General features: G+C 39.2%; 1 protein-coding gene across 1 annotated transcript in view; it reads right to left on the bottom strand.

Moving 5' to 3' along the window:
- LOC144598267 (bromodomain-containing protein 2-like) overlaps positions 1 to 24,910 on the bottom strand; it is a 32,387-nt gene that overhangs the window by 1,993 nt on the left and 5,484 nt on the right. Inside the window, exons 3-12 of the mRNA XM_078408207.1 lie at positions 19,971 to 20,265; positions 19,014 to 19,151; positions 18,797 to 18,932; positions 15,899 to 16,047; positions 13,460 to 13,807; positions 6,165 to 6,293; positions 4,081 to 4,266; positions 2,001 to 2,185; positions 249 to 538; positions 37 to 156 (exon numbers count right to left, since the gene is read on the bottom strand). Of these exons, the coding sequence (XP_078264333.1) occupies positions 37 to 156; positions 249 to 538; positions 2,001 to 2,185; positions 4,081 to 4,266; positions 6,165 to 6,293; positions 13,460 to 13,807; positions 15,899 to 16,047; positions 18,797 to 18,932; positions 19,014 to 19,151; positions 19,971 to 20,228 (1,939 nt within the window). The 5' untranslated portion in view covers positions 20,229 to 20,265. The remainder of the gene's footprint in view (positions 1 to 36; positions 157 to 248; positions 539 to 2,000; positions 2,186 to 4,080; positions 4,267 to 6,164; positions 6,294 to 13,459; positions 13,808 to 15,898; positions 16,048 to 18,796; positions 18,933 to 19,013; positions 19,152 to 19,970; positions 20,266 to 24,910) is intronic.

Here is a 24,910-nt window from a genome sequence, read left to right as displayed (position 1 = left end):
GCACACTATTACAGCACAAGCACATTAAGTACATACATGTTTTTGTTTCTTTCTTTCCAGAATTCAGATGTCCACTAACATCCTGTAATCTTTTCTCCAGCTCTTGTTTTTTCTCCGATTGAATTTCTTCCTTAGATCTTCCTGGAGCTTTCTTAGCTACACAATGTGACACCATCAAAATAGGAAAATAAACTATCTACCTCACTAAATAGGAACAATACATGCAAGAGAATGAATGGTATACTCACAACCAAGTTTTTTTTGTTTCTTTCTTAGACATGCCATAACATATCTTTCCAGCTCTCTTAACGTAGAGGGTTTTAAAGTTTCAAAGTCAATTTCTATCTCGACTGGATTAGAGTCTCTCAAGGATGGCTCCTTTGATTGTATTATGTGGACGACACGCCCCAGTTTGTCACTAGGAAGCTTATTTATGTCAAGACTTAATTGCCTCTTTTCATCATAAGTCATTGGCTTAGCATTATCCTCTTCTTCTGAATCGTAAACAGGAGCTTGTTCCTTCTTTTTCTTTAACTGCCTGTATAATAAAGTACAAGCATCAGCATTATAGCATTTAAATATTCCTGATCAATGGCAATTGTGCTAGAAATATTTAGTGCCAGTCAGAACTACTGCAGTAATTGATTATAAATGAGATATTAAAATTTGATAAACACACCACCTCAAAAGGATGCTTCATATATTAAGATTAATTAGGCACGGTAGCGCAGCGGTAGAGTTGCTGCTTTACAGCGAATGCAGCGCCGGAGACTCAGGTTCGATCCTGACTACGGGTGCTGCACTGTAAGGAGTTTGTACGTTCTCCCCGTGACCTGCGTGGGTTTTCTCCGAGATCTTCGGTTTCCTCCCACACTCCAAAGACGTACAGGTATGTAGGTTAATTGGCTGGGTAAATGTAAAAAAATTGTCCCTAGTGGGTGTAGGATAGTGTTAATGTACGGGGATCACTGGGCGGCACGGACTTGGAGGGCCGAAAAGGCCTGTTTCCGGCTGTATATATATGATATGATATGAACTGTCTTTTGGCCATCACTAAAAGCACCACAAAAATATAATCTGCAAGTGCTCAACATGATGAATGTTACATTCTGTAATTGAAAGAAATGTAATTTACAACAAAATTACTTTTAGACGTTTGGAGAAAAAAGATCAACTCCTAGGACTGTCAAATTAGAGCAATACACTTCAGATCTTGGCCCCTTTTTAAAATCTGTTTAGTTATTGGACCAGCAATTTCACATCTGGGACTTTATGTATTTCATGTCCAAAGACTTATCTTTTTGACCAAGAACAAAAAAACAAATAGTTGCAACGTATTTGGCATGGTTGATTTGGGTCAAAGGGCCCATTTCCACGCTTTGTGACTCAACATTGAATTCTACAAATTCAGGTAAATTGCTTTCTCAGTATCAGAATTGACAATTTCAGCTGTAAATCATCAGTGATATTAGCCCAGATTAATTCTCAGGACGAACACAGGCTGACCTCCTGGAAGTGTGCTATAGCCTTGCATTTGTACTTTTTCATGTTTTTTTGTCAGTATTTTCTTTTTAATTAACCAATGCATTTTGTTCACTCTTCTCTAACTGCCCCCATTATCCATCAACTGAATGACCACCACAACCTATACGATGGCAACCCTCATTTCACGTTATGAGATTATTCCCTTCATCCCACTCTCTGGGCAAGATATTTAAAAAATCACTTATTTTTTGCAATACCTGCTAAGTATTTCCGTCATTCTCTATTCATTTTCACATTTGCAGCATCAGCATACTTAGATTTCCAACAATTGTCAAATTTCATCAAGTTTAAAGGCAAGCATTGCCATTGTATTTAGAAATACATGCTTTCCTAAGCTCCTTCCTTGACGACTGCCTCACTCTATTAACTGGCACTGTATCCTGTGGTGCTTTTAGATGAATCAGTACTTGTAAAGTAACACAAGGTGGAAACAATGCATAAAAATCCGACTGTACCTGCGTTCCACAGAGCATTTCTTGATTTTTTTCCCCCGCAACTGCTTTGATTGTATTTTCTTCTGTCCAATATTCTTTGATTTCTTTTTCTCTTTTTTCTTTTTTCCTTTTTTGACTCTGTTTTTCTTCAATTTAGAGAGTGGGGTCCGTGTTAATGTCGCGAGCTGCTCGTGTACTGCTTTCAACTGGCAGAAATAATGGAATAAATCTAATATTGATAGAAATAACGAAACTGACTCCTGATATGGCAATTTCATACAGATGTGCAAATCAAAAGCGGAATTGTAAATTTATAACTTCTTTTTGTCATCTTTCTTTAGTCTTTCCACATGACTAATGCAGTTTTCCACCGCATAAGTACCAAAACTAATAAATCTTCTCTGCACCCTCTGAAGTTTTGGCATGCCAAAAATATTCCAGTGTGATGCCCATAAGTCTTCCAGTCTTCCCATATCTGAAGCAACTTTGGAAGACTGGAATAGGAATATTTCCATGCTCACTCACTTCAGCACCCACGATAATTCCCACCTAGATTTAGTAACATCTCTCCTTTGAATACAGACAGTACTTCTGTTTTATCTCCAAATAATGTATCAGAATTTTTAATCAATGCCTCTATCCATCGCCTCTTATTTCCTACCGTATTTCAATACATTGTAAACAGAAGTGGAACATATCTACTTTTCTTTTGTTTGAACCAGGCTTTCACAATTACGCTAAATGAATCTACGTGGGGTTTATATCTGCAGCTAATTAATCTCAGTTACCATGCATGCTATCAAAAGTACACTAAACCTCAAAATCCTCACCACTCTGTTCAATTCCTTGCTTTTCCAACTTCTCAGTTCCAACAATGAACAAATTCTAGTCATCTAGTCTTTATCATCATTCCCGCACTCCAATCTTTTGCCCTACCAAATTAAGTTTAGAATGACAGGGTAGAAAAATTGGCGAAAAAGTGTATGTTGAAGAGGAATTCTGCAGATTCAGGGCAATCTGTACCCAAGTACCCAAGATAAAAATGATTCACTTATGTTTTGAGTTACATATTATTTTTACAAATAATATATCTATGAAGAATGGTAAAGAGAGCAAAATTGCTGAAATAGATTCCTCCCCCCACCCCCCGTCTCTTTATCATCATTCTACTCTAATTTACTTTATGGTAATAAATTAATGGCCTTATGTTAAAATTTCTTGATAACCACTCAAAATCTTAACCCAGTATTTGTTTCATCAGGAGGCAGAACGCTATTATTCAAATCCTACAATAATACCAAAGAGATAAATCTTTTTAAAATAGGAAATACACTATTTAAATAATTACAAGATTAATAGCATTGTCACATAATATTTATTGGATCAAAAGCGTGGAGTTTTAAAGCAGACAGTTTTGATAACACATTGCAAAAAATACGAGCAAAGGGCTGGACAAAGAGAAAAAATGTCTCTTCCAGATGATTAACTATTGTACATAGAAACTAAAAAACAGCAAAACTAAAAAACTTTTTCAAATTCAGAGGTGATATTCAATGGGACATTAGTTGCTTGGACATCTCCTGCCTTAAAAGGCATGTAATTTCACACATCCACAATCACACATCCGCTGTCTAGAAGGAGGTGACAAAGTGAGTGCTAAGATGAAGCATTTTTCATCTATGACAGTGGACTGCTTGGACGAAAGGTAAATAGAGTCTGATAACCCAAAGTTTCTGATGTTAGAAACAGGACATAGATTTGACAATCAAATACTGAATGTCTAAAGGTAGTGCCATGATTTACAGCTATCAATAGTTGCATATCAATAGAACATCATCTAACAATATACTAGATCCTGTTAGTAATAGATTCTGATATTATGTAGAGAAAAAGATGACAAGATTGTAAAAAGAATGTTCTTAGATGACAAATACAAATCATTAGCAAATCCCAGGAGACTGTACTAAATCTTAAAATCAAGGTGGAATGCAGCAAAGCTTACAAATACATCTATGAATGGGAAAAGACAAAGTTGAGATAAATGGCAAAGATGAAACAAATAAATTCCATCTCACAAAATTTACAACACTTATTTTGTTACCTGGTCCTGAAGCTGAGCAAGGCACTTCTTCTGCTCTTTTCCTGAACTTTCAGAGCTACTTTCAGCAGAGGAACTCTTACCACTATTGTCACTTGATGATTCAGTGATACAAGTTGTAGATTGTGCCAAAACTGCACTTTTTACAGGATCCTTGTGTATTTTAGCAAAAAGCATCTCAAAAACATCCTGTGCAAGTGTGAGAATTAGTGTATGTGAGTGCGAAAGACAATACTGTAAAAGTGTTTATGCAAAACTCAAAGTGACAGTTTATGTACTCATCCCACACAAATTAAAAACTGAGAGCAACACATTTTGATGAAATTATCATTTCAGACTAATCCTTTCCTCGGGCTGGAGTCCTTAAAATACACAAGTCTCCACCAAATTAAAACACATTTTGTCAAGTCAAGTCAATTTTATTTGTATAGCACATTTAAAAACAACCCACGTTGACCAAAGTGCTGCACATCTGATTAGGAAAAAAAAAAAGAAACAACATACAGTGTGGATGTGTTCATGTGAAACAAAGCCAATTAATACACAAGAACTCTGAATCTGTTGCCAACTGAAAGCCAAATCCAAATGACAACTTCAAGTTCATATGGCTATCTAGTAATTTATGTTGTAAAGCTGTCATTTTAAGTGCAGTTCCAGCATTACAGTTGACCACAGTTCATTTGCATATAAAAATATTTTGATTTGACATTAACTTTGAATAACTAGCATGCTCATTTTAGAACAGGATTCTTATTTGTTCAATGTTAATGTAATATTTTCAAGATTGTTTGATAGAGATCACACAAGAGTCTTATGATCAAAGTTATTAAGTTGAGCTTTGTACATGGAGATGCTTAAACAAATACTCATTAAACCAAGAGATACAAAAAAGGAAACAAGTACAATAAATATTTTTTTCTTCCATTATGGTCTCTTGTTTATTCTCAGTAAAAAAAAACTTTAATGAGGCGTCTTCTTTTCACAGAAAATTTCTCACTGCCAGTTTGGTTTTGCTAGAGGGAGGGTAATAGGGGGTTGTTGATCCATGCTTTCTTTTCCAACTGTGAATTTGCATTCAACTATAGAAATGGAGATGTTGAGGGCAGATGATGGTGCAGTGATAAAAGAAAATGTATGTGCACACGCACATATGCGTCTGTGAATGTACATGATTGAGGGAGTAAAATATGTCTTGCCTCAATGAACTTGATCATCAATTTGAGGAAATACTGCAGACTACACCATATGCCTTCCCTAAAGAGGTTAGGAGAATCAAGAAAACCAGTTAACTTTGAATAACTTGGAGATCATGTACACTCACATTCATAATGGATGTGCAACATTGGGCAGTGGAGGTAGAGGATTGCAAGAAAAATCCATTAAGTATCTGGGTCAGGGTTAAATTTCACCACTTTCTACTGTGGGAAGGGCTAGAAATGGATACCAAAGCAAAGGGATATTATTCTTAAAATTCACAGAACCTGAACAAATAAAGATCACACAGAACAGAAAACCTTTCCAGTGACCTGTGATTTTCTACCAAAGATAAATACTCAACTTTCTAAGTATTTCAGTTTTTTGGTCCTAGTATTAAACACAGACAATTTATCTGCGAGTCAAAATGAAAGATAAAAAATGTAAGATTGTATCAAGCACATTATACAAACCAAAATAGGTGTATCGACTCTCAATTTCCTTCATCCAGTAAAGCCAAAATCAGTTTTATAACATATTTCTTCCATGAGACAGTACCATAATAAGTTTTTCAACTTAATTTCAATCAAGCTCCATGACTTTTTATTTTGATAAACAAAGTAAACCATTCTGCTGGAGATTCTAGCAAATGAAAAATAAATCCAAAACCAAATAAACACAGAAAATGCTGGAAACATAGATTAGATCAAGCATTGAAGGTTAATTGCAATGAAGGTGAGAGAACAATGAGAATATCTCGAATGGTATGAAACCAAATGAGTAAATATAGCAGTGGCTAGGTGATGCATTTATAACAGCAAGACTATTGGCCTTCCCCTTTGTTAATTATAATTAAAATAATTCAATTATGTATATGGATGCTCTATACTCGCCTGAAGTTTACGGCCCATGATCACAACTTCATGGTCTGGTGAATTATACTTGTAACAGTTTGAAAACATTATTCGCACATCTCCAGCAAACTCTTCTCTATCTTTGTATTCTTGGTTGCCCAGTTTTCTCTTTAAAAAAAAAATGGAGAAACAAAATATCAGAAAATCAAATGCATGAAAAATTTAATACATAAAATTTTTTAATGATAATTTCTAATCATTAAAGACTGAAGCACCATCCCTGAAAATGCTAGTTACTAAGATGTTGGAGTAACTCAGCAGGATCCTTTTTCAGGCACTCGACCCAAAATGTCACCCATTCCTTCTCTCCAGAGCCTGTCCCGCAGAGTTACTCTAGCATCATCCATCCATCTATCCAGCTATCTTCAGTGTAAATCAGCATCTGCAGTTCTTTCCTACACATGTCAGTTACTAATACTGTTCAAGATAAAATGTCCATCAATAAATGAAATTCACTTCACTGATCAAGAAAATCAAACACAAATATCACAAAGTTCAAAACACATTTTTCATGAATGAAAACAATATAATTCTACACCCACCCAACACATTTATGTACAAAGGCAACGATCAATTCACATCTTGGGGCAAATAAGCAAGCACTATGATTTACACATAGGAAAGGGAAAGCACTTCTCCAGTTTGTATTAGGAAGTGTACAAGGATTGAATTAGTAAAATACTGCTGTAATAAAGACTAAATAACAAGAGCAGATATATACTTGCAGCAAGAGGAAAACAAAAATTGAGTACACTGTAGTCAAAGCTTTGGGAAAGTTACTATTTGTTAGAGGGCCAATAACTCACATTAACCCAGAATGACTTTTCAGCCCAACGTTGCACGTGTCTCATAAGCACTCGTCTCATAAGCACTCAACTGCTGCCCACCACTCATTGAAACAATGAATGCAAGAAAGACTTCAAATGCTTCAGACCCTGCAACGCATTGAATGTTTGAGAGTTCAACTGAACACAGGTTTCAGACCACCACAATTGCTTATTGCGTACATATTTTTTATTGGAGTATGGGTTTAATTCTCAAGCCAAGTATGTCATAAACCATAGACACAATGAACTACAGATGCGGGTTTATGGAAAAAAAGACAAAGTGCTGGAGTAACTCAGTGGGTAAGGCAGCATCTCTGGAAAACATGGATAGGCATCGTTTTGGATCGGGACACTTCTTCAGAAACGTCGCTTATCCATGTTCTCCAGAGATATTGTCTGATTGGCTGAGTTACTCCAGCACGGTAATGGATTGCTTCATTTTCTACAGATTTAATTAAGGGAGTACTTTCTCGGATACAAATTCAAGCTGTTAAAATTTTATCTTCAAAACTGATCAAGCTATTTAGAGGGGATAAATGGTATTGATAGCAGAGCTGTTGTCCATGAATAGGAGTCTGACATAGGTGTCTTTCTTATCCAGGTGTTCCAGAAATGAGTGTACGGCCAGAAGATGGCATCAACTGTGGACCTGTTGTGGCGGTTGGTGAACTGCAGTGGATCAAGGTTGCTTGATGGGCTGTATTAATGTGTTCCATAACCAACCTCTCAAAACACTTCATGATGGCAGATGTCAAGGTCACTAGATGGTAGCCATTAAGGCATTAGATCTTGCTTTTCCTGATCATCAGGATGATAGTAGTCTTCTTGAAGCAGATGGGTACCTCAGAACGGAGTATGAAGAGATTAAAGATGTCATTGAACACTCCCGCGAGTTGCTCCGTGCAATTCCTACCCAAGGATGCGACCAGAGACTCCATCACGGCTTTCTGTGGCTATATGATAATATATGACTGAGCTGTATGACACTGTCACAATACAGGGTGGTACATGGGAGGAAGTAGGTTGGCCTATCAATCAGACGTTGTGCCTGATGGAATATATTTAAGTGCAAACCTCATTTTAAGTGTTGAGAGATTTGTCATATGCAATGAACAATGTAATTTTTACTTAAATTCAGGAAGATTGCAAAATAGGCTTCCTTCATCTCCCATAAATGATGCAGCATCATGAAATGTGAAAACACACTACCTCCTTAAAGGCAGAATCGTGGCCAACCTATAGCAGCAGGCTTTATATGGGTATTTTTCTAAAATCAGGCAGAGTAGATTTGGAGTCAAAACAGCATGCAATGTCCAAAATGAATACATATACACATCATGTCAGCCCATGTTTGATATGGGTTCTGAATTTTTTCCAAGCAATTTGTTCAGATAGGAAAAGAAAATCCTTGTATCCTTTCTTTGTCACCATTGATAACTAGAACAAAAACAAGAGAAATATTACAAAGAATACAAATATACACTTGCAGGTGGATTGGCATGTACCTCCAAGCTTCCAATGAACTGGGTGTACATGGTGGTAACATTTAAGAGGATTACTTTGCCACTGGATTATAGTCACATCTCCATCATCACTCACTTTGTCACTTTAATCCTGCAGTGGTCAAAAACCTGAGAAACTAATTTTTCGAACCAATGCACTGGTAACACAAGCAAGACATTAACCAAAAACTCATTTGGCCCACTGAGTGCGCACCGACCAGCAACCACCCTGTACACAAACACTATCCTACGCACTAGCGACAATTTACAATTGCCAAAAGGACATTAATAGCAAAATTGTAGATGCAAGAAACTGCAGATACTTGAGCAAAACACAAACTTCTGGAGGAACGCAGATCAGTCAGCAGTCTGTGGGGGAAAAACAGACAGACATTTCAGACCAAGACTGCGGCAGATTCAATACAACACGAAAGTAATAGGGAACCCAATGTCAAAAAGATGAAAACATTTTGTAAATGGAATCCCTGGAGGAACACAGAATAGGAAAACATAGAAACAAGCAATTTGGCCCACAACATCTGTGCCAACCATAATGCCAACTTAAACTGCACATCTAACTGCACACGATCCATTCCCTTTAATTCCCTGCTTATTCAGGCATCTGTCTATACATACACATACACACACATACACATATATATAACAAACTCTCATCTTGTATGTATGCATGTTCCCGAAATACAGTCAAAACGGTACACGATAGCGCAACAATTTTAGGCCCACCTTACTCACCATTTGCCTGCGGTGTGCAGTATCAAGTTATACTGTTATATTTTAACAGTAATTCACTAGCTAAACTTTAATAAATGCGCTCCCACTTGCCAGGCCCGGGGCTGCACCTGCGCAGTTGGGGAGGGCCAGCGCCTGTCCCGGCGTGCCCCACACCCAACCTTCCTCCCGTGGTGCAGCGCGGCAGCAGAGAGAAGGTCAAAGAAGATGGCCGCCGGCAGGACGAACATGGGGCAGCGCCTTGTGGCTGCTCTCCTGCTGCTGGCCGCCGCGATGGCCTCCCGGGGCCGGGGTGAGTTGCTTCCTCTCCCCCGCCCCCGAGGGAGACTCCCCGGCCGCCACAGCCTCGGATATACTTTGGGATCTTGCTGTGCGCTTTTGGAGTGGGGGAGGGGAGGATGCTAGACCAATGCAGAGGAGAGGTTTGGACCCAATGGGTGCACGGGACGTCTAGTATCTCTTAAATGCAGCCACTATGCATCTGCTTTGACCACTTCCTCAGGCAGCATCTTGCAGACACCAACCACACTGAAAAGGACTTGCCTTATAAAGCTCCTTTAAACATTCCCCATCTCAACATCAAGCTATACCATCTATTATTTGACATTTCTTACTTCAGTAGAACAGAGACAGAAGAGTACAGCAACAATGCCATCACTTCCAGGAAAGTGCAGATTTCCTGGGTCAGATTAAGCAGATCACTGGAGTACTCTGATAGATAACAACCTGTATCGTTTCCAAAATGCCATGCGTTGCCTTCACCATAATATCTAATCATTTTGATTTTTGGACTTTACGGGATGTTGCCTGACACTTTGAGTTACTCAGCCCCATGTCATTTAAAAAAAAAAAGAATTGATGCTTGAAAGAAAAAAGCTTCCACTGGGATCAAGATCCAGCACCATAATTACAAGCAGTTAAATAATTTTGGCCGATCCATGAACTCAAACATCAGATTGTATTCAACTTAAAATTACCACTTTTTAGAACAGTATACAGTATTTTACAAAAGCTAACAAGTTCTTCAGTTAAATTTCACTTAAAGTTCTACTCAACTTGGTAGAACCATTTAAATCCTGAAGCAATGCTCTGATAGACTTGGGTCCATCTCTTTGGAAGAAATAAAGCTTAATAGACCAGGATTTTTGCAGTTTATATAACAGCCATTTAGATTATTAATAAAGATGCTTTGGATAGTTACTTGCATTATGTTCAAATTGTACAAGCTGACCAATACAAAGATTTGGGGAAGGGGTCTGGTGCTGTAAATAAATTCTTGATTCATGTATTTAATACTGTTATCTTGATTTACTTTGGGAATAATGTGGCAAAGGTCAAATGTTTAAGACAAGACTGTCTGCAGAATGACAAATACTTGAGAAATGGTAAAATCGTGGTGTAAGATATCAATTTCTGAGACCAATTCATGCAAATATCAAAATTCACATTGTAGTTAAACCGCAAGTGAACTAATTATGCACATGAAAAATTCTGCTGGATCTAAAAATAAACTAATTTTGGTCCCTTCGTTTTCACCAAAGTGAACGTAAAGTCATACCGCCAAAAAATACTTAGTCCAGTGTAGGAAGGAACTGCACATGCTGGTTTACACTGAAGATAGACATAAAATACTGGAGTGTCCCACTGAGTCTCTTCAGAGATACTGTCAGTCCCACTGAGTTACTCCGGCATTTTTCGTCCATCATACTGTAGCCCTTCCATACTATAATACATACCTCTTTACTCATTCAAAGCCACAATACTAACTTTGGAATTCTCTATAGGGAGGCATTACAGCAATTACAATGATTTGAAATACAAATGGATTCGTTAATGAGGCAGTGATAAGAATCACTTTTTGATCTGTGGTCAATTTGTAGTCATTGATAACACTCTTGCTTCAGGCGAGTTCAATATTGCTGTCAGCAACAATTAAAGTAGTAGCAAACTGAAATCAATACCGAAGTGGATTGTGAAGCAAAAATCAGAGAAGCCATACACAATGAAAGACCAGCATTTGATCATTTGATAGTGGGAAGGAAAAGATGATTCTTCTAATTTGCCCCATAGTTATGATACTTTATATGTTGCATTGAATCCTGGGATTTAAAAAAAGGATCGAAATTCAAAGTACAATTAACAAAAAAAGTCTGGAAACTTCCTCTTCAAATCGTTCTCGTCCAAATCATATTAATTGACTCCATTAACACTGACATTTTATTGAGTAACTACATCTAAGGCAATATTCTTTCTGTACTTCACACAAGCTGGTCCAGCTCTCTCAAAGGTGGCTATAATTAACCACAGTACAACTACAATTTATTTAATAGGTCAGATGTTTATAATTATTATTTTTTCTTTGGTAGTTTATATGCCTTCACTTGAATAATAGGCTGTCTTCACTTGAATAGTAGAGTTGGCTAAATGTTACCTGACAATGCACAATATGAATTTAAAGAGAAAACAGACTAGACGATTATTCTTTTTCCTTTCATGATCCACCTCCTGAAGGAAAAAACATTGGGCAGGTTTTCATCATCATATGCTAGCTTCTCTTGACAGAACATCCTTTCAAGAAACTGCCTTATTTTTATTCTGAAGGTGAAATATTGAAAGATCAGGGGAGGAAAAACCAAATACACGAAAAAATATGATCGGCATTCTTGCAGATAATCAGACAAGTTAGAAGCAATGAGCAACTCTAATATGAAAATGTAAGAGCAGGTCAACCACCAATTTTCCAGCACCGTTGGTTCCAGAGCCTTTCTGGATTACCAATTTTGCCAAGAGGAGCCCAACGGTACCAGAACGGTCCACCTTGGCACCGGGATAACAGCCCACAAAGTCAGCCTCGGAAGTTGGCTATGGGAACGGATCTGCCACTCTAGCCGGGTTGAAGTTGCAGAGACCGGCCAGAGGGAGCAGATTTGACTACCAATCCGCCACAGACCACTATGGGAACAGATCGGCTAGCTTCAACCATGCCAGAGTTCGCAAGCCGGGGCAGATTTGACCTGCCAATCGGCGCAGATACGCGATGAGGTAGAGATCGGCCGCCTTACCCAGCCTAGGCATCACATTTTCGAGGGGACTTCCGGGAGGATTTCAAATGCACTCGCACGATTTTATCCGGATTAAAGGAGGCGCTGAACCATCAGTTGCCAGAAAATCAGTTGTAGACCTGTACCTGCCATGATATTCATTGCCAAGGCCCCAACAGAAAGATTTTGGATGGATCAAGAATAGAGATCTTCTCAATTGGTTTGCTGCTTCTGACAAGGGTACATACACCATCCTACTCCAAAGTCTCTCCATGTCATCCTCCTGGGCGGGACTGCTTGAGCTTGGGTCTTTGGTTATTTATCCAGTCATAGCTAGAGAATTATTGGAAACAGATTCTCTTTCCATGTAGTCTCTTCTGGTTGGCACGTGTGAGGAATACATGGTCACCTGACATTTCATCAACATGTTTCTGAAGCTCATTTAAGAAATGCAGCTGTCACCTGCACTAAAATATTAAACATTATACCAGAGACAATCTTCTCCAATACAAAGTTGCAGTTGGAACAGAGAAACATATCTGGATGGGAATATGCAGAAGCACTCTTTTTCATAATTGAAATTGGTTTGCACCATGGCACTGAGGTCTAAGTTTTACAGCCATCTTTTGCCATCAGTAGAATAATTCTAAATTATTTATTTTTAATTTGCCTTCAATTCATCTTTGCTACCTCAATACTTACTCAAACCTCATCACAATTTGTAAAGTGCTTCTTTGAAGCTTGTATTAATTGCATCCAATAGAAAATTAAGACTTTGCATTTGTTATCTTTTGACCATTGCTGAAGGATTCGTTCTGTCTGCTGCAGTGGCGCAAACCAATTCCTTTTCCACAGTTCCTAATTTAAAAAAAACATCTACACAAAATGAGAACACAAAAAATCCTCTAGTTCCAAAGGAACATTTCATAAAAGAATTAATGATTGCATCAACCTGCCTTGGGGAAAAGTCAACATAGAAAGAAGGCTAAAAAAACTTTTGACTTAAATATTTTATAGGATGTGCAAGATACAAAACCAAAACAGGAAGCAGGGATCATCTTTTGAAATCGCTGATAAACTACCACTTTCTAATTTTATTCAGTATTTTTAATCTGGGCAGGGTGGAGGGGCAGGGGAAGATGAAATGAACTTACTTTCACAGCACTAAGGTCCATGGGATGTTTAACAATATCATGGTAATCATGAAGTCCCAATGCTTTGGCATCCACAGGCTCGTAGAAAGGCCAAGCATATGCAGCATGCCTCTTTGCAAGCATTTCTTTGAGAATGTTATTACAATCCTGCAAATGTTCCATTATTTTTTCTCTCTTTCCAGCTTGATGTTGAGAATCTGGTAAATCCTTTGTTGGTAACTTGATGGACTGACTAGTCAACTTCTGAGAACAGTTTTTTGTAGACTTTCTTGGCAAGGGTTCACTACTTATATTGAAAGTAGTAGTGGGTGTTGTAGTATCTGCCTTCCTTTTTACACCTTTCTTTACCTTATACAAAAATAGTCAGTTAAAGTGGGCAATGATTTTGAAAATAAAAGCACACAGAATCAGAATAGGAAATAGGTAGAAATAAGTAATAAGAAATAAGATCAACTTCTTAGCTAATTGAATATTTCAATTCCACCCCGACTTCCTTGAAATACTTGGCAAAGCAATAATAATTAACATAAAAACCGAGCAGTTTTTTATAATTCGAGAAAATATCTTCAAATAGATTGGTTAAAATGTCTGATCTGAACTGTTTCTCAGTTTAAAACAAGCTCAATTGATAAATATAGAAACATATAAAATTCTTAAGGGGTTGGAGAGGCTAGATGCGGGAAGATTGTTCCCGATGTTGGGGGAGTCCAGAACCAGGGGTCACAGCTTAAGGATAAGGGGGAAGTCTTTTAGGACCGAGATGAGAAAACATTTCTTCACACAGAGAGTGGTGAGTCTGTGGAATTCTCTGCCACAGAAGGTAGTTGAGGCCAGTTCATTGGCTATATTTAAGAGGGAGTTAGATGTGGCCCTTTTTGCTAAAGGGATCAGGGGGTATGGAGAGAAGGCAGGTACAGGCTACTGAGCTGGATGTTCAGCCATGATCATATTGAATGGCGGTGCAGGCTCGAAGGGCCGAATGGCCTACTCCTGCACCTATTTTCTATGTTTCTATGTTTCTATTAGAAAACTCTGACAATGGAAAGACAAAATAAAAATAAAATGCTAGAAATACTCTGCATTCAGGCAACATTATGTGAGTGTTAACTTTTCAGATCAATGACCTGAAGCGCCTTTTGATGAGATCACTGACCTGGAACATTTCTCTCTCCACAGAATCCTGCCCATTGTGCAGTATACTTAGAGCACTTCCCATTTAAAATCCAATTCATAGTTTGACAAAGTATGCCAATTAACAAAACAAAATGCTGGAATAACTGCTGGGGAGGGGGGGATGGTGGTGGAGGAGTGAGACACAGAAAAGAGGGAGAGGGAAGGGAGGGTGTAACTTAAAATTCGAGAATTCAATGTTTAGACCATTGGGTTATAAGCTAGCCAAGCGGAAAAGGAAGTGCTCTTCCTCCAGTTTACGTGTGGCCTCACTCTGGCAATGGAGGAAGCCCAGGAGAAAAAGATCAGAATGGAAATGGGAGATAAAATGGTTAACAACCCGAATATCCAGCAGGCTTAGTGGACCGAGTGCAGGTGCTTGGTGAAATGGTTGTCTAGGGTGGTCAGTGACGCAGTAGTAGAGTTGCTGCCTTACGAGACCTGGGTTTAATCTCAACTACAGGTGCTGTCTGTATGGAGTTTGTAAGCTCTCCCTGTGACTATGTGGGTTTGCTCCAGATGCTCTGGTTCCCTCCCACTTTCCAAGGACGTGCAGGTTTGTAGGTTAATTGGCTTCTGTAAATTGTCTCTATTGTGTAACAACGAACTAGTATATGGGTGATTGCTATTCAGCATGGACCCGGTGGGCTGAGGGGCCTGTTTCAATGGTGTACCTCTAAAAGGTTTACAATTGGCCTCATCGATATAAAGAAAATGGCCTTCTTTACAAAGAATTCAATAGTGAAAAACAAAAGTACTGAGAATATATAGGTCAGCCAAATAGCTGTGTTGCGGAGAGACTTTGCCCCTCTCACGTGAAAACTGTGCTCTCTAGTCTTTGATATTTCCACCATGGGATAAAAGTTTAACTGCCCATAATTATGCCCTTCATAATTCTATATACTTCTTTCAGGTCTCCCCTCAACTTCCAGCATTCCACAGAAAACAATCCAAGTCAGTCCACCCTCCCCTTGATAGAGTTGCACATCTATATGTGCCCTTCATTCATTCCCTTTATTTCTGAAATTCCTTGCTGTACAGTACAAAGTAAACATGGGCATTGTTTCCTACCCCCGCCCCCAACATTGTTTCATCTAACTTCTTGACTAATTTAGCAGAAATTGCATTCTGCTCCCCATTTTTAAAAATTATATTCCAATTTCGTCAGATTCTAAGTATTGAATGGCTTCATTTTTCAGCATTATTCAGAACATGAAACAAAATGTGTCGTGTTTTCTTAAATTCCCATTTAAAAATAGACACACTTACTTTTATAACCGGTTGACTTGCTGAAATTAGAGGAGGAACTGAAGTAACAGGTGATGAAGTTGTTTTTGTTTGGATTGATAGCACTTGTTCCTGAATTTGCACTTCAGAAGCAGGTGGACATAATTTTGATTGCACAGTTGAGGACACGGCTGGCAGCAAACAAATAGGGCATCATTATGTTCATAGAATAGTAAAAGCAATTTCTATTTTTATTATTGTCTGCCACATTAGTATTAATAACCCATCGAAGACAATTATGCAGAGGCACAATGCAAGTAATTTTGTTGAAGTAATAGCTTACATAGAAACATAGAAAATAGGTGCAGGAGGAGGCCATTCGGCCCTTCGAGCCAGCACCGCCATTCATTGTGATCATGGCTGATCATCCACAATCAGTGACCTGTGCCCAACTTCTCCCCATATTCCTTGATTCCACTAGCCCCAAGAGCTCCATCTAACTCCCTCTTAAATTCATCCAGTGATCTGGCCTCCACTGCCCACTGTGGCAGAGAATTCTACAAATTCACAACGCTTTGGGTGAAAAAGTTCCTTCTCACCTCAGTTTTAAATGGCCTCCCCTTTATTCTAAGACTGTGGCCCCTGGTTCTGGACTCCCCCAACATTGGGAACATTTTTCCTGCATCTATCTTGACCTGTCCTTTTATAATTTTATATGTCTCTATAAGATCCCCTCTCATCCTTCTAAACTCCAGTGAATACAAGCCTAGTCTTTTCAATCTTTCCTCATATGACAGTCCCGCCATCCCAGGAATCAATCTCGTGAACCTATGCTGCACTGCCTCAATTACAAGGATGTCCTTCCTCAAATTAGGAGACCAAAACGGTACACAATACTCCAGATGTAGTCTTATCATATCATATCATATCATATATATACAGCCGGAAACAGGCCTTTTCGGCCCTCCAAGTCCGTGCCGCCCAGTGATCCCCGTACATTAACACTATCCTACACCCACTAGGGACAATTTTTTTTTTTACATTTACCCAGCCAATTAACCTACATACCTGTACGTCTTTGGACCCTATACAACTGCAGAAGAACCTCTTTACTCCTATACTGAAATCCTCTCGTTATGAAGGCCATTAGCTTTCTTCGCTGCCTGCTGTACCTGCAAGCCAACTTCCAGTGACTTGTGTACATGGACACCCAGGTCTCGCTGCACTTCCCCCTTACCTAACCTGACACCATTGAGATAATAATCTGTCTCCTTGTTTTTGCCGCCAAAGTGGATAACATAAATATGCAGCTGTAAGGTTATTTTATATTAAATCATATATTAACAAAATTTCAAACAAGCAACTTCAAAAACCCTTATTTCTCATTCATTTTCCAAAGAAGGAGGAGCCAGCGCTGCCGTCGCAGCTGCGGCTTGCCTGCAGTCCGTCTGTCTTCTGTGTTTTTTGTTGTTTTTGTCTGAATTGTAGTTTTAATATGGTGTAGTGTTTGTATGTTATGTTGGGGGGGGGGGGGGGGGGGGGGGGGGTGGGAGGGAACGGGAACTGCAAAATTCTCTCTCCCGGACGGAGACGCGACCTTTGTTTCTGTGTCGTGTCTCCGTTCCCGTTGCGGCCTACCACCGGCCATGCACCTGGGACCACCTGGGGCTCTGGTTCGTAGAGCCCGCGGCCCGGACTCACCACCTGCGGCGCTGGCTGCCTGCGGATGCTGCGGGAGCGGCTGCGATTCGTCTCCGGAGGCTTCGGCGCGGGCCGCGTGGACGTCGGAAGCCCGCAGGCCCCTGGGTGGGGGCCGACATCGGGAGCTCCGGCAGCGGCAGAGGCAGCGTGTTCGCCCGCCCCGAATCGCGGGGCTTGGGTCGGCCCGCCGCGGACCTTTCACCGTCCGGCGCGGCCTGAAATAGGCCGTGGACCTTTCACCGTCCAGCGGGGGCTTCAATATCGGGAGCCCCGACCGCCCCGACGTGGCAACTCCAACAGCCTGACCGCGGGAGAAGACGGCAGGGAAGAGAAAAATACATTTTGGCCTTCCATCACAGTGAGGAGGGACTGGACGAGACTCACTGTGATGGATGTTTCTTTTTGTTTGGTGTTAGTTGTGATTGTATGTGTTATTGCATTTTTATTGATTATTCTTATTGGTCTTATTGTTCAACTGCGGGTAATGTTTCATTTCACTACACATTTATGTGTATGTGACAAATAAACGACTATTGACTATTGAATGGGTTTTATCCCATAACATGGAATTAATAGTGTGGGAAATGCTTCTTGGCTCCTTTAACTATTTCCACATTTTATTACACATTGTACAAATTTATGTTGCATTATTTTCAATTCTGCTATGAATAATACTTATAGGTTAAGATATATTTAATGCAACTATTAGAAAGTTCTCAGAATAGATTGGATTGTAAGTATAACAGATTGTTTGGATAGTGATGTCAAGATAAAAATTTCACTGTAGCATTTTGGCCACTGAACCTCAATCTCTTTTGTTCACAACACACTGAATCCAAGAGAAAATCAATGGTTAATAACCAAACTGTACATAACAATAATCAGATCAAAGTTAAAAGCAGCAATTTAAGGTATGTTATAACTAAAAAACATATGCAGGAAAAAAAACAAAGTGGAATGCCTGTATCTACTATAAAACTATCTTCTAATTCACCCCAACCATGGCTACTAGATCCTTCAAAAATTGGATACATGTTAGTTTTATCAAGCTACTATAAACTTGTCTAACAGAATTAAATCCCAGGAACTTGGCAACAACTTTGGAAATCTTACATTAATATTGTACTAGATATAATGAAAAAGGATTGTGACACCTGTTTTGAACTCAAATATACAGTTCATCTCACAAAATTAAAGAAGTTGTTTATACATAAACAAGGAACATATCCGTTTGATTACCTGTCCCTTTCCCTTTTCTGCGTGTTCCTCTTTTATTAGCCACTAGAAGTTCTATTTCCTCTTGTGGCATTTTTGCCACCTTCTGTAGAAAAAGCTTCTCCAGTGCTTGTGCCATGAGAACTATATCGTCACCTGGCTATAAAACAGACACTGGTTACGTTGATAATGAAATCACCTTAAAAAGATTCACAGAGCAAAGTCAAATGCAATCACATACCCGATTATATACATAGCAGTTGGTAAACATTGTATTTAGGTCTTCTATACACTCCATAGCTTGACAATAATATTTGTTTTCCAAACGTTTCTTTATTGTACCCAAATCCATTGGCTTCTTTGTTATTTGATAATAATCCTGCGAGAACAAAACATTGACAATTAGATCAGTATTGAGTGATCCTTTAATTTCTCCATTGCTTGATTAGTTCATCATTTAATAGGATTTTAAAATTTAACAAAATATATAGAAGGGTCTCGACCCAAAACGTCACCTATTCCTTTTCTCGAGAGATGTTGTCTGACCCACTGAGGAACTGCAGCTTTTTGTGTCCATCTTTACTTTAAAACAATCCTGTGGACATGTAGATTTTAAAAATAGGGGAATTAATAGTTAGGTGGAGCATAGTATTTATTCAGTCTTCAGTAAAGGAAGGAAGGTATCTCAAAAGAAAATTCATTATGATGAAGTGCAAAATAATTTTGGGTCAGTCTGTGTTCATATGCCAATAGAAATCTGCAGCAGATTTGGATGGAAACATTACTAAACACTACCTTGATGCTTCCCAATGATATGACAGTGGTTCTAGGATGAGAAAAGCTAGGCAAGTGCAAAATGTTAAGAAAACAAAACGTGATAAAACGAGCAAGGTTAAGGAAACATATTTTGTTGGGAATAATAAATGCAATCAATGGAAAAATTAAGATCCGAAATAATACGAGAGACTACAGCTGCTGGGATTTAGTGCATAAAGAAAAACTGCTGGAGGAACTCTGGGTCAGGCAGCATCTGGAAATGCAAAGGAAATAAACAATCCTCATCCGGGGAAATGCGGATACAACAACAGAAGCTAGGAGTTGATTAGCAGAGATATAGGGCTACAGATTATGCAGCAGATAAGAAAAAGGTGAAGACTAAAACCACGTAACGGATGATACAATAAAAATATACACTTACAGGCAAATTCAGCTTCACAGCATCAACAGGCTGCTGGAATGGCCATGCAAAATGGTGCTTCCACAAAGCTTTAACCACCACTTTCTGCAAATATTGCAACTGATTTGTCATGTGGTTGGGTTTATTTGGATTGCAGTATTCTGGTGGCTGTGGGTTCACCATTGTACGTTCATGCAAGGCCCGTTTTTCTTCCTTTGATGACATAATGACTCGTTCTTCAGAGGCAACTGCTATTTTGTTATTATAAAAAATGTTCATTCAATTATCTTGAACCCATTATAGCTTCATGGTGTATCTGTTAAATGTGAACAGTATAGTTTAGAGTCATAGCCACTATTAAAAAGCAAACAATTTATCAACTGAAAAGGAAAGATAAATGAAACATCATAAATTAAGTGTCAATTGGTGTGAAATTGTGGTTGCATAAATATTAGGATGGCAAAAATGTCATAAGATGCAAACAAAAGCAAAAGATTCAATTTATACCAATGATGAAGATGTAAAAATATAATTCAGAAAACTATTTTGCTTTTGTCTCACCGGAGAAATCAGGTCTTGCATGGCATAAGACACAAGCATCCTACTCATAAGGAATTATATTGGAGAAAAAATAAATATCTTTATGATCACTAGCGAATTAGCATTAGACAATAGACAATAGACAATAGGTGCAGGAGTAGGCCATTCAGCCCTTCGAGCCAGCACCGCCATAGCTAGAATTAGAATTAGCTACAGGCCCCTTAGCCCAAAATTCTTGCATCCTCAGATCCTGACAAAACAGAGCAGGTGGGAAAGGACAAGCTGGTAGTTTCAGCTTCATTTACTTTACTGCAAGGAGCCTGAAAGGGTAGACGGATGAGCTGAGAGCATGTATCAGTACATGGAATTATGATATAGCAGCAATGATAAAATCATGGCTGAGGGAAGGGCAGGACTGGCAGCTCAACATCCAGGGGTGTAGAAGTTACAGGTGTGTTAGATCAGGGAGAGTACAGTACTCAGGGAAGATATTTGGAGTGATTGACCAATGGGGCTAAGTGAGTAGAATTTAGGAGGAATAAGAAAAAGGCAGTCAAATTTGATGGTTATACTATACCAAAGATCTGTGCTTCTGATTCCCACTGACATGTGGGCACATAGCAGAAGAATGTGAAAATAGTTTGTGCTTGTGGACATTTTAACTTCCCCAATATTGACAGGGACTGCCTTAGTGTAAAGGGCCAAGATTAAGTTAAATTCATAAAAGGCATTCAAGGTTTTATTTACAGCAATATATGGAGCCCTACTATGAAAGTAGCTGTACACTACCTTTGCTCAAGGAATGAGGATGGGCAAGTGGTGGCAGTGTCTGTGGAGGAACCCTTTAGAAATTGTGACCAGTTTTACAAGTGTCAAGGTAGTCAGAGGTAAAATAAGTTTGTCCAAGAATTAAAATCTTAAATTGGGAAGAGATGATCTCAACAGTATATTTTGTTAACTATTTTGTGAGAGGAAAAATGTTTGAGAAGGGGGGGGTCATTTCAAGGGAAGATAGAAAGAGCTAAGAGTTATAAAGCCAGTGGGAGTTAGGAGCAAAGGTGCCAAGATTAGGGAATCTTGGTTTACAAAGGAAACTGAAGACCTGATTAGAAATAAAGCATAAATCAAATAGAGGGATTTGATTTCAAAGAGTAATTTGTGGTTTATTCGGGATGTAGTAGAAAACTTACAAACTTAGGAGGACAAACAAAAAAAATGGACATACAGATTTTGGCAATTAGGATTAAGGAGAAATCCATAACCTTAAAATACATTAGAAGCAAGAACCTAACGAGGTAAAGACTCTCATGGATCACACTAAAAATCTCTGTATGGAGCTGGAAGATATGAATGAATGCTTCTCGTTAGTTTTCACCAAGGAGAAGGATGTAGTGGATGGTGTTAAGGGAAAGATACAGGTATGTTCCAGAATATCAGTGTATTAGAGAATGAGGAAGTGGCAGAAATATTGGTACAGATTAAGGTGGATAAATCTGATGGGATCTATCCCAGGGTGTGAAACAAGAGAGGACATTGTGGGGGCTCCAGGAATTTTTTTTGCATCGTCACCCACCTTTCTGGCAACTTACCAAAAGTCTGGAGAGTAGCTAATGTTCTTCCCTTATTAAAGAAGAGGTGATGGAAACTATAAAACAGCCAGTCTTACATCACAAATTGGGAAATTATTGGGAAAAAGTTCAAAGGGATAGGATTTATGCTCACTTCGAAAGGCTGATGATGAAACAGCATGGTTTGGTGCAGAGGAAATCCATTCTCACAAATCTGATTTTTTTAAATTTTGAGATGTTTACTGAGAAAATTGATGATGGCAATGTGGTAAATGCAATTTACATGGACTTCGGCAATCCTCAGAATCCCACACTCAATCACTTCTGACACTGACAACAAATTACATTTCCAATAAATAATGGGAAATTGAGTGGCCACAGCCTAATTAGATTTTCTCTTCCTCTTTAAATAATGGAATACTTAAAATACAATATAATTCTAGATATTTAAATGACAATCAGTCTGAAAATTGCACATTTTAGATAAATAACCAAGATAGAAAATATCGTTAGAACTTGGCGAAATACTCGTTTTAGGCATATTATTTATTTCATTATTATTTTAACACTTATTTTAAACACTAAGTCCATCTGCAATCCATTAAGTTTTTTTTATTTCATGCTCTCCAGTTAAAAAGTACTCACACAAAATAGTACTGTATTTCAGCAATTTTTAGTAGCTCACACACAGCTGTCTTTTATGGACCCAAATTTCACATTCTCACTAATGTATTTATAAAGTATATTGACTGCTAGCTTTGATACACCTTAGCAGTATTATCTTAAATCCCTATTGTGCTAGCAATGAATACGATTAGAAAAAACCCAAAAGTCATGAGATGTACACATGCATTTTTCTCATTATGAATTTACTTGGGGAAAAGATACTCACAACCTATACAATGATTCAAAGCTGCAAAAGACTTCACATTTAGAGTTTCAGATCAGTAGCGGGTTTTTTTAAATTGCATCACAATGGACTTGCCTTTCAATCGGCAGTTAACACCCCCATTACATCACATCTTGCATTCCATACACTGAATCAGTTTAGCTGGTTTACAGTAACTTCTCTAACTTTAGATAGTCCCCCTCTGCCCTTCTCTTCCCCTCCCCTTCCCAGTTCTCCCACTGTCTTCCTGTCTCCACCTATATCCTTTCTTTGTCCCGCCCTCCCCGAGGACATCAGTCTGAAGAAGGGTCTCGACCCGAAACATCACCCATTCCTTCTCTCCAAGATGCTGCCTGACCTGCTGAGTTACTCCAGCATTTTGTGATACCTGGCTTACAGTAAAGATTCCACAACTTTGATGTCAGCAGGTAAAAATTATTTAAAGGATTTTAAGATGCAACAAAGTCGCTCTTAATTCTTTGCAGATACAGATATATACATAACTGTTAGATAGCTTTATATACATCAGGTCAAAACCCTGCAAATAAAAAGGATTTTCTTACTACAAGGTCAGAACTACAAATATAAAAACAATTATCCTCGATTCCTACTGGCCACGTGGGAACATGATGTTCCCTATAGATTTTCTGGACACTTTCCAGGCTGTTACCAAACTCTGGAAATGTAGTCTGTCACAAATTAAAGCACTCAAGACAAAATAGATTCCTTATTTCAACCTGTCCTAATAACTGCAGATGCTGGTTTAAATCGAAGGTAGACACAAAATGCTGGAATAACTCAGCGGGTTAGGCAGTATTTCAGGAGAGAAGCCTTCTCAGGTCGAGACCCTTCTTCAGACTGATGTCAGGGGAGGGGGCGGGACAAAGATAGGATGTAGTCAGAGACAGGAAGACTAGTAGGAGAACTGGGAAGGGGATAGAGAGGGGAAGCAGGGACTACCTGAAGTGGAAGAAGTGAATGTTCAAACCGCTGGGGTGTAAACTGCCCAAGCAAAATATGAGGTGATGTTCCTCCAATTTGCACTGGGCCTCACTCTGACAATGGGGGAGGCCCAGGACAGAAATGTCAGATTGGGAATGGGAGGGGGAGTTGAAGTGCTGAGCCACCGGGAGATCAGGTTGGTTGAGATGAACTGAGCGGAGGTGTTCAGTGAAACAATCGCCGAGCCTGCGCTTGGTCTCGCCGATGTAAAGACGTTCACATCTGGAACAACGGATACAAAAGATGAGGTTGGAGGATGTGCAGGTGAACCTTCACCTCACCTGGCAAGACTGTTTGGGTCCTTGGATGGAGTCGAGGAGGGAGGTGTTGCATCTCCTGTGGTTGCAGGGGAAAGTACCTGGGGAGGGGGCGGTTTGGGTGGGAAGGGACGAGTGGACCAGGGAGTTGCGGAGGGAACGGTCTCTGCGGAAAGCAGAAAAGGGTGGAGATGGGAAGATGTGGCCAGTGGTGGGATCCCGTTGGAGGTGGCGGAAATGTTGGAGGATAATTTGTTGTATGCGACGGCTAATGGGGTGGAAGGTGAGACAAGGAGAACTCTATCCTTGTTACGAATAGGGGAGGGAGAGCAAGAGCGGAGCTGCAGGATGTTGAGGAGACCCTAGTGAGCGCCTCATCTATAATGGAAGAGGGGAACCTCTGTTTCCTAAAGAATGAGGACATCTCCGATACCCTAGTATGGAACACCTCAACCTGGGCACAGATGCGGCATAGACGGAGGAATTGGGAGTAGGGGATAGAGTTCTTACAGGAAACAGGGTGGGAAGTGTTCCACGGTTGCTTTTTATAGTTTAGTCTGAATTCCTATTTATGTAAACTTTCCTTTTAACTGGATAATGTCCCTTACCTCGTTTGCAAATTATTGCTATTTAACCAAACAAGTGAAGCTGTTGCCTTCTGGGGCTGTGTTAATTTTGTATTCCAGTGTTACTTTCCACTGTTTT

Source organism: Rhinoraja longicauda, chromosome 11 (assembly GCF_053455715.1).
Source record: "Rhinoraja longicauda isolate Sanriku21f chromosome 11, sRhiLon1.1, whole genome shotgun sequence".
NCBI classification, from domain to species: Eukaryota; Metazoa; Chordata; class Chondrichthyes; order Rajiformes; family Arhynchobatidae; genus Rhinoraja; species Rhinoraja longicauda.
The sequence above is the reverse complement of the archived record's forward strand: the minus strand, read 5'-3'. Positions and strand labels throughout refer to the sequence as shown.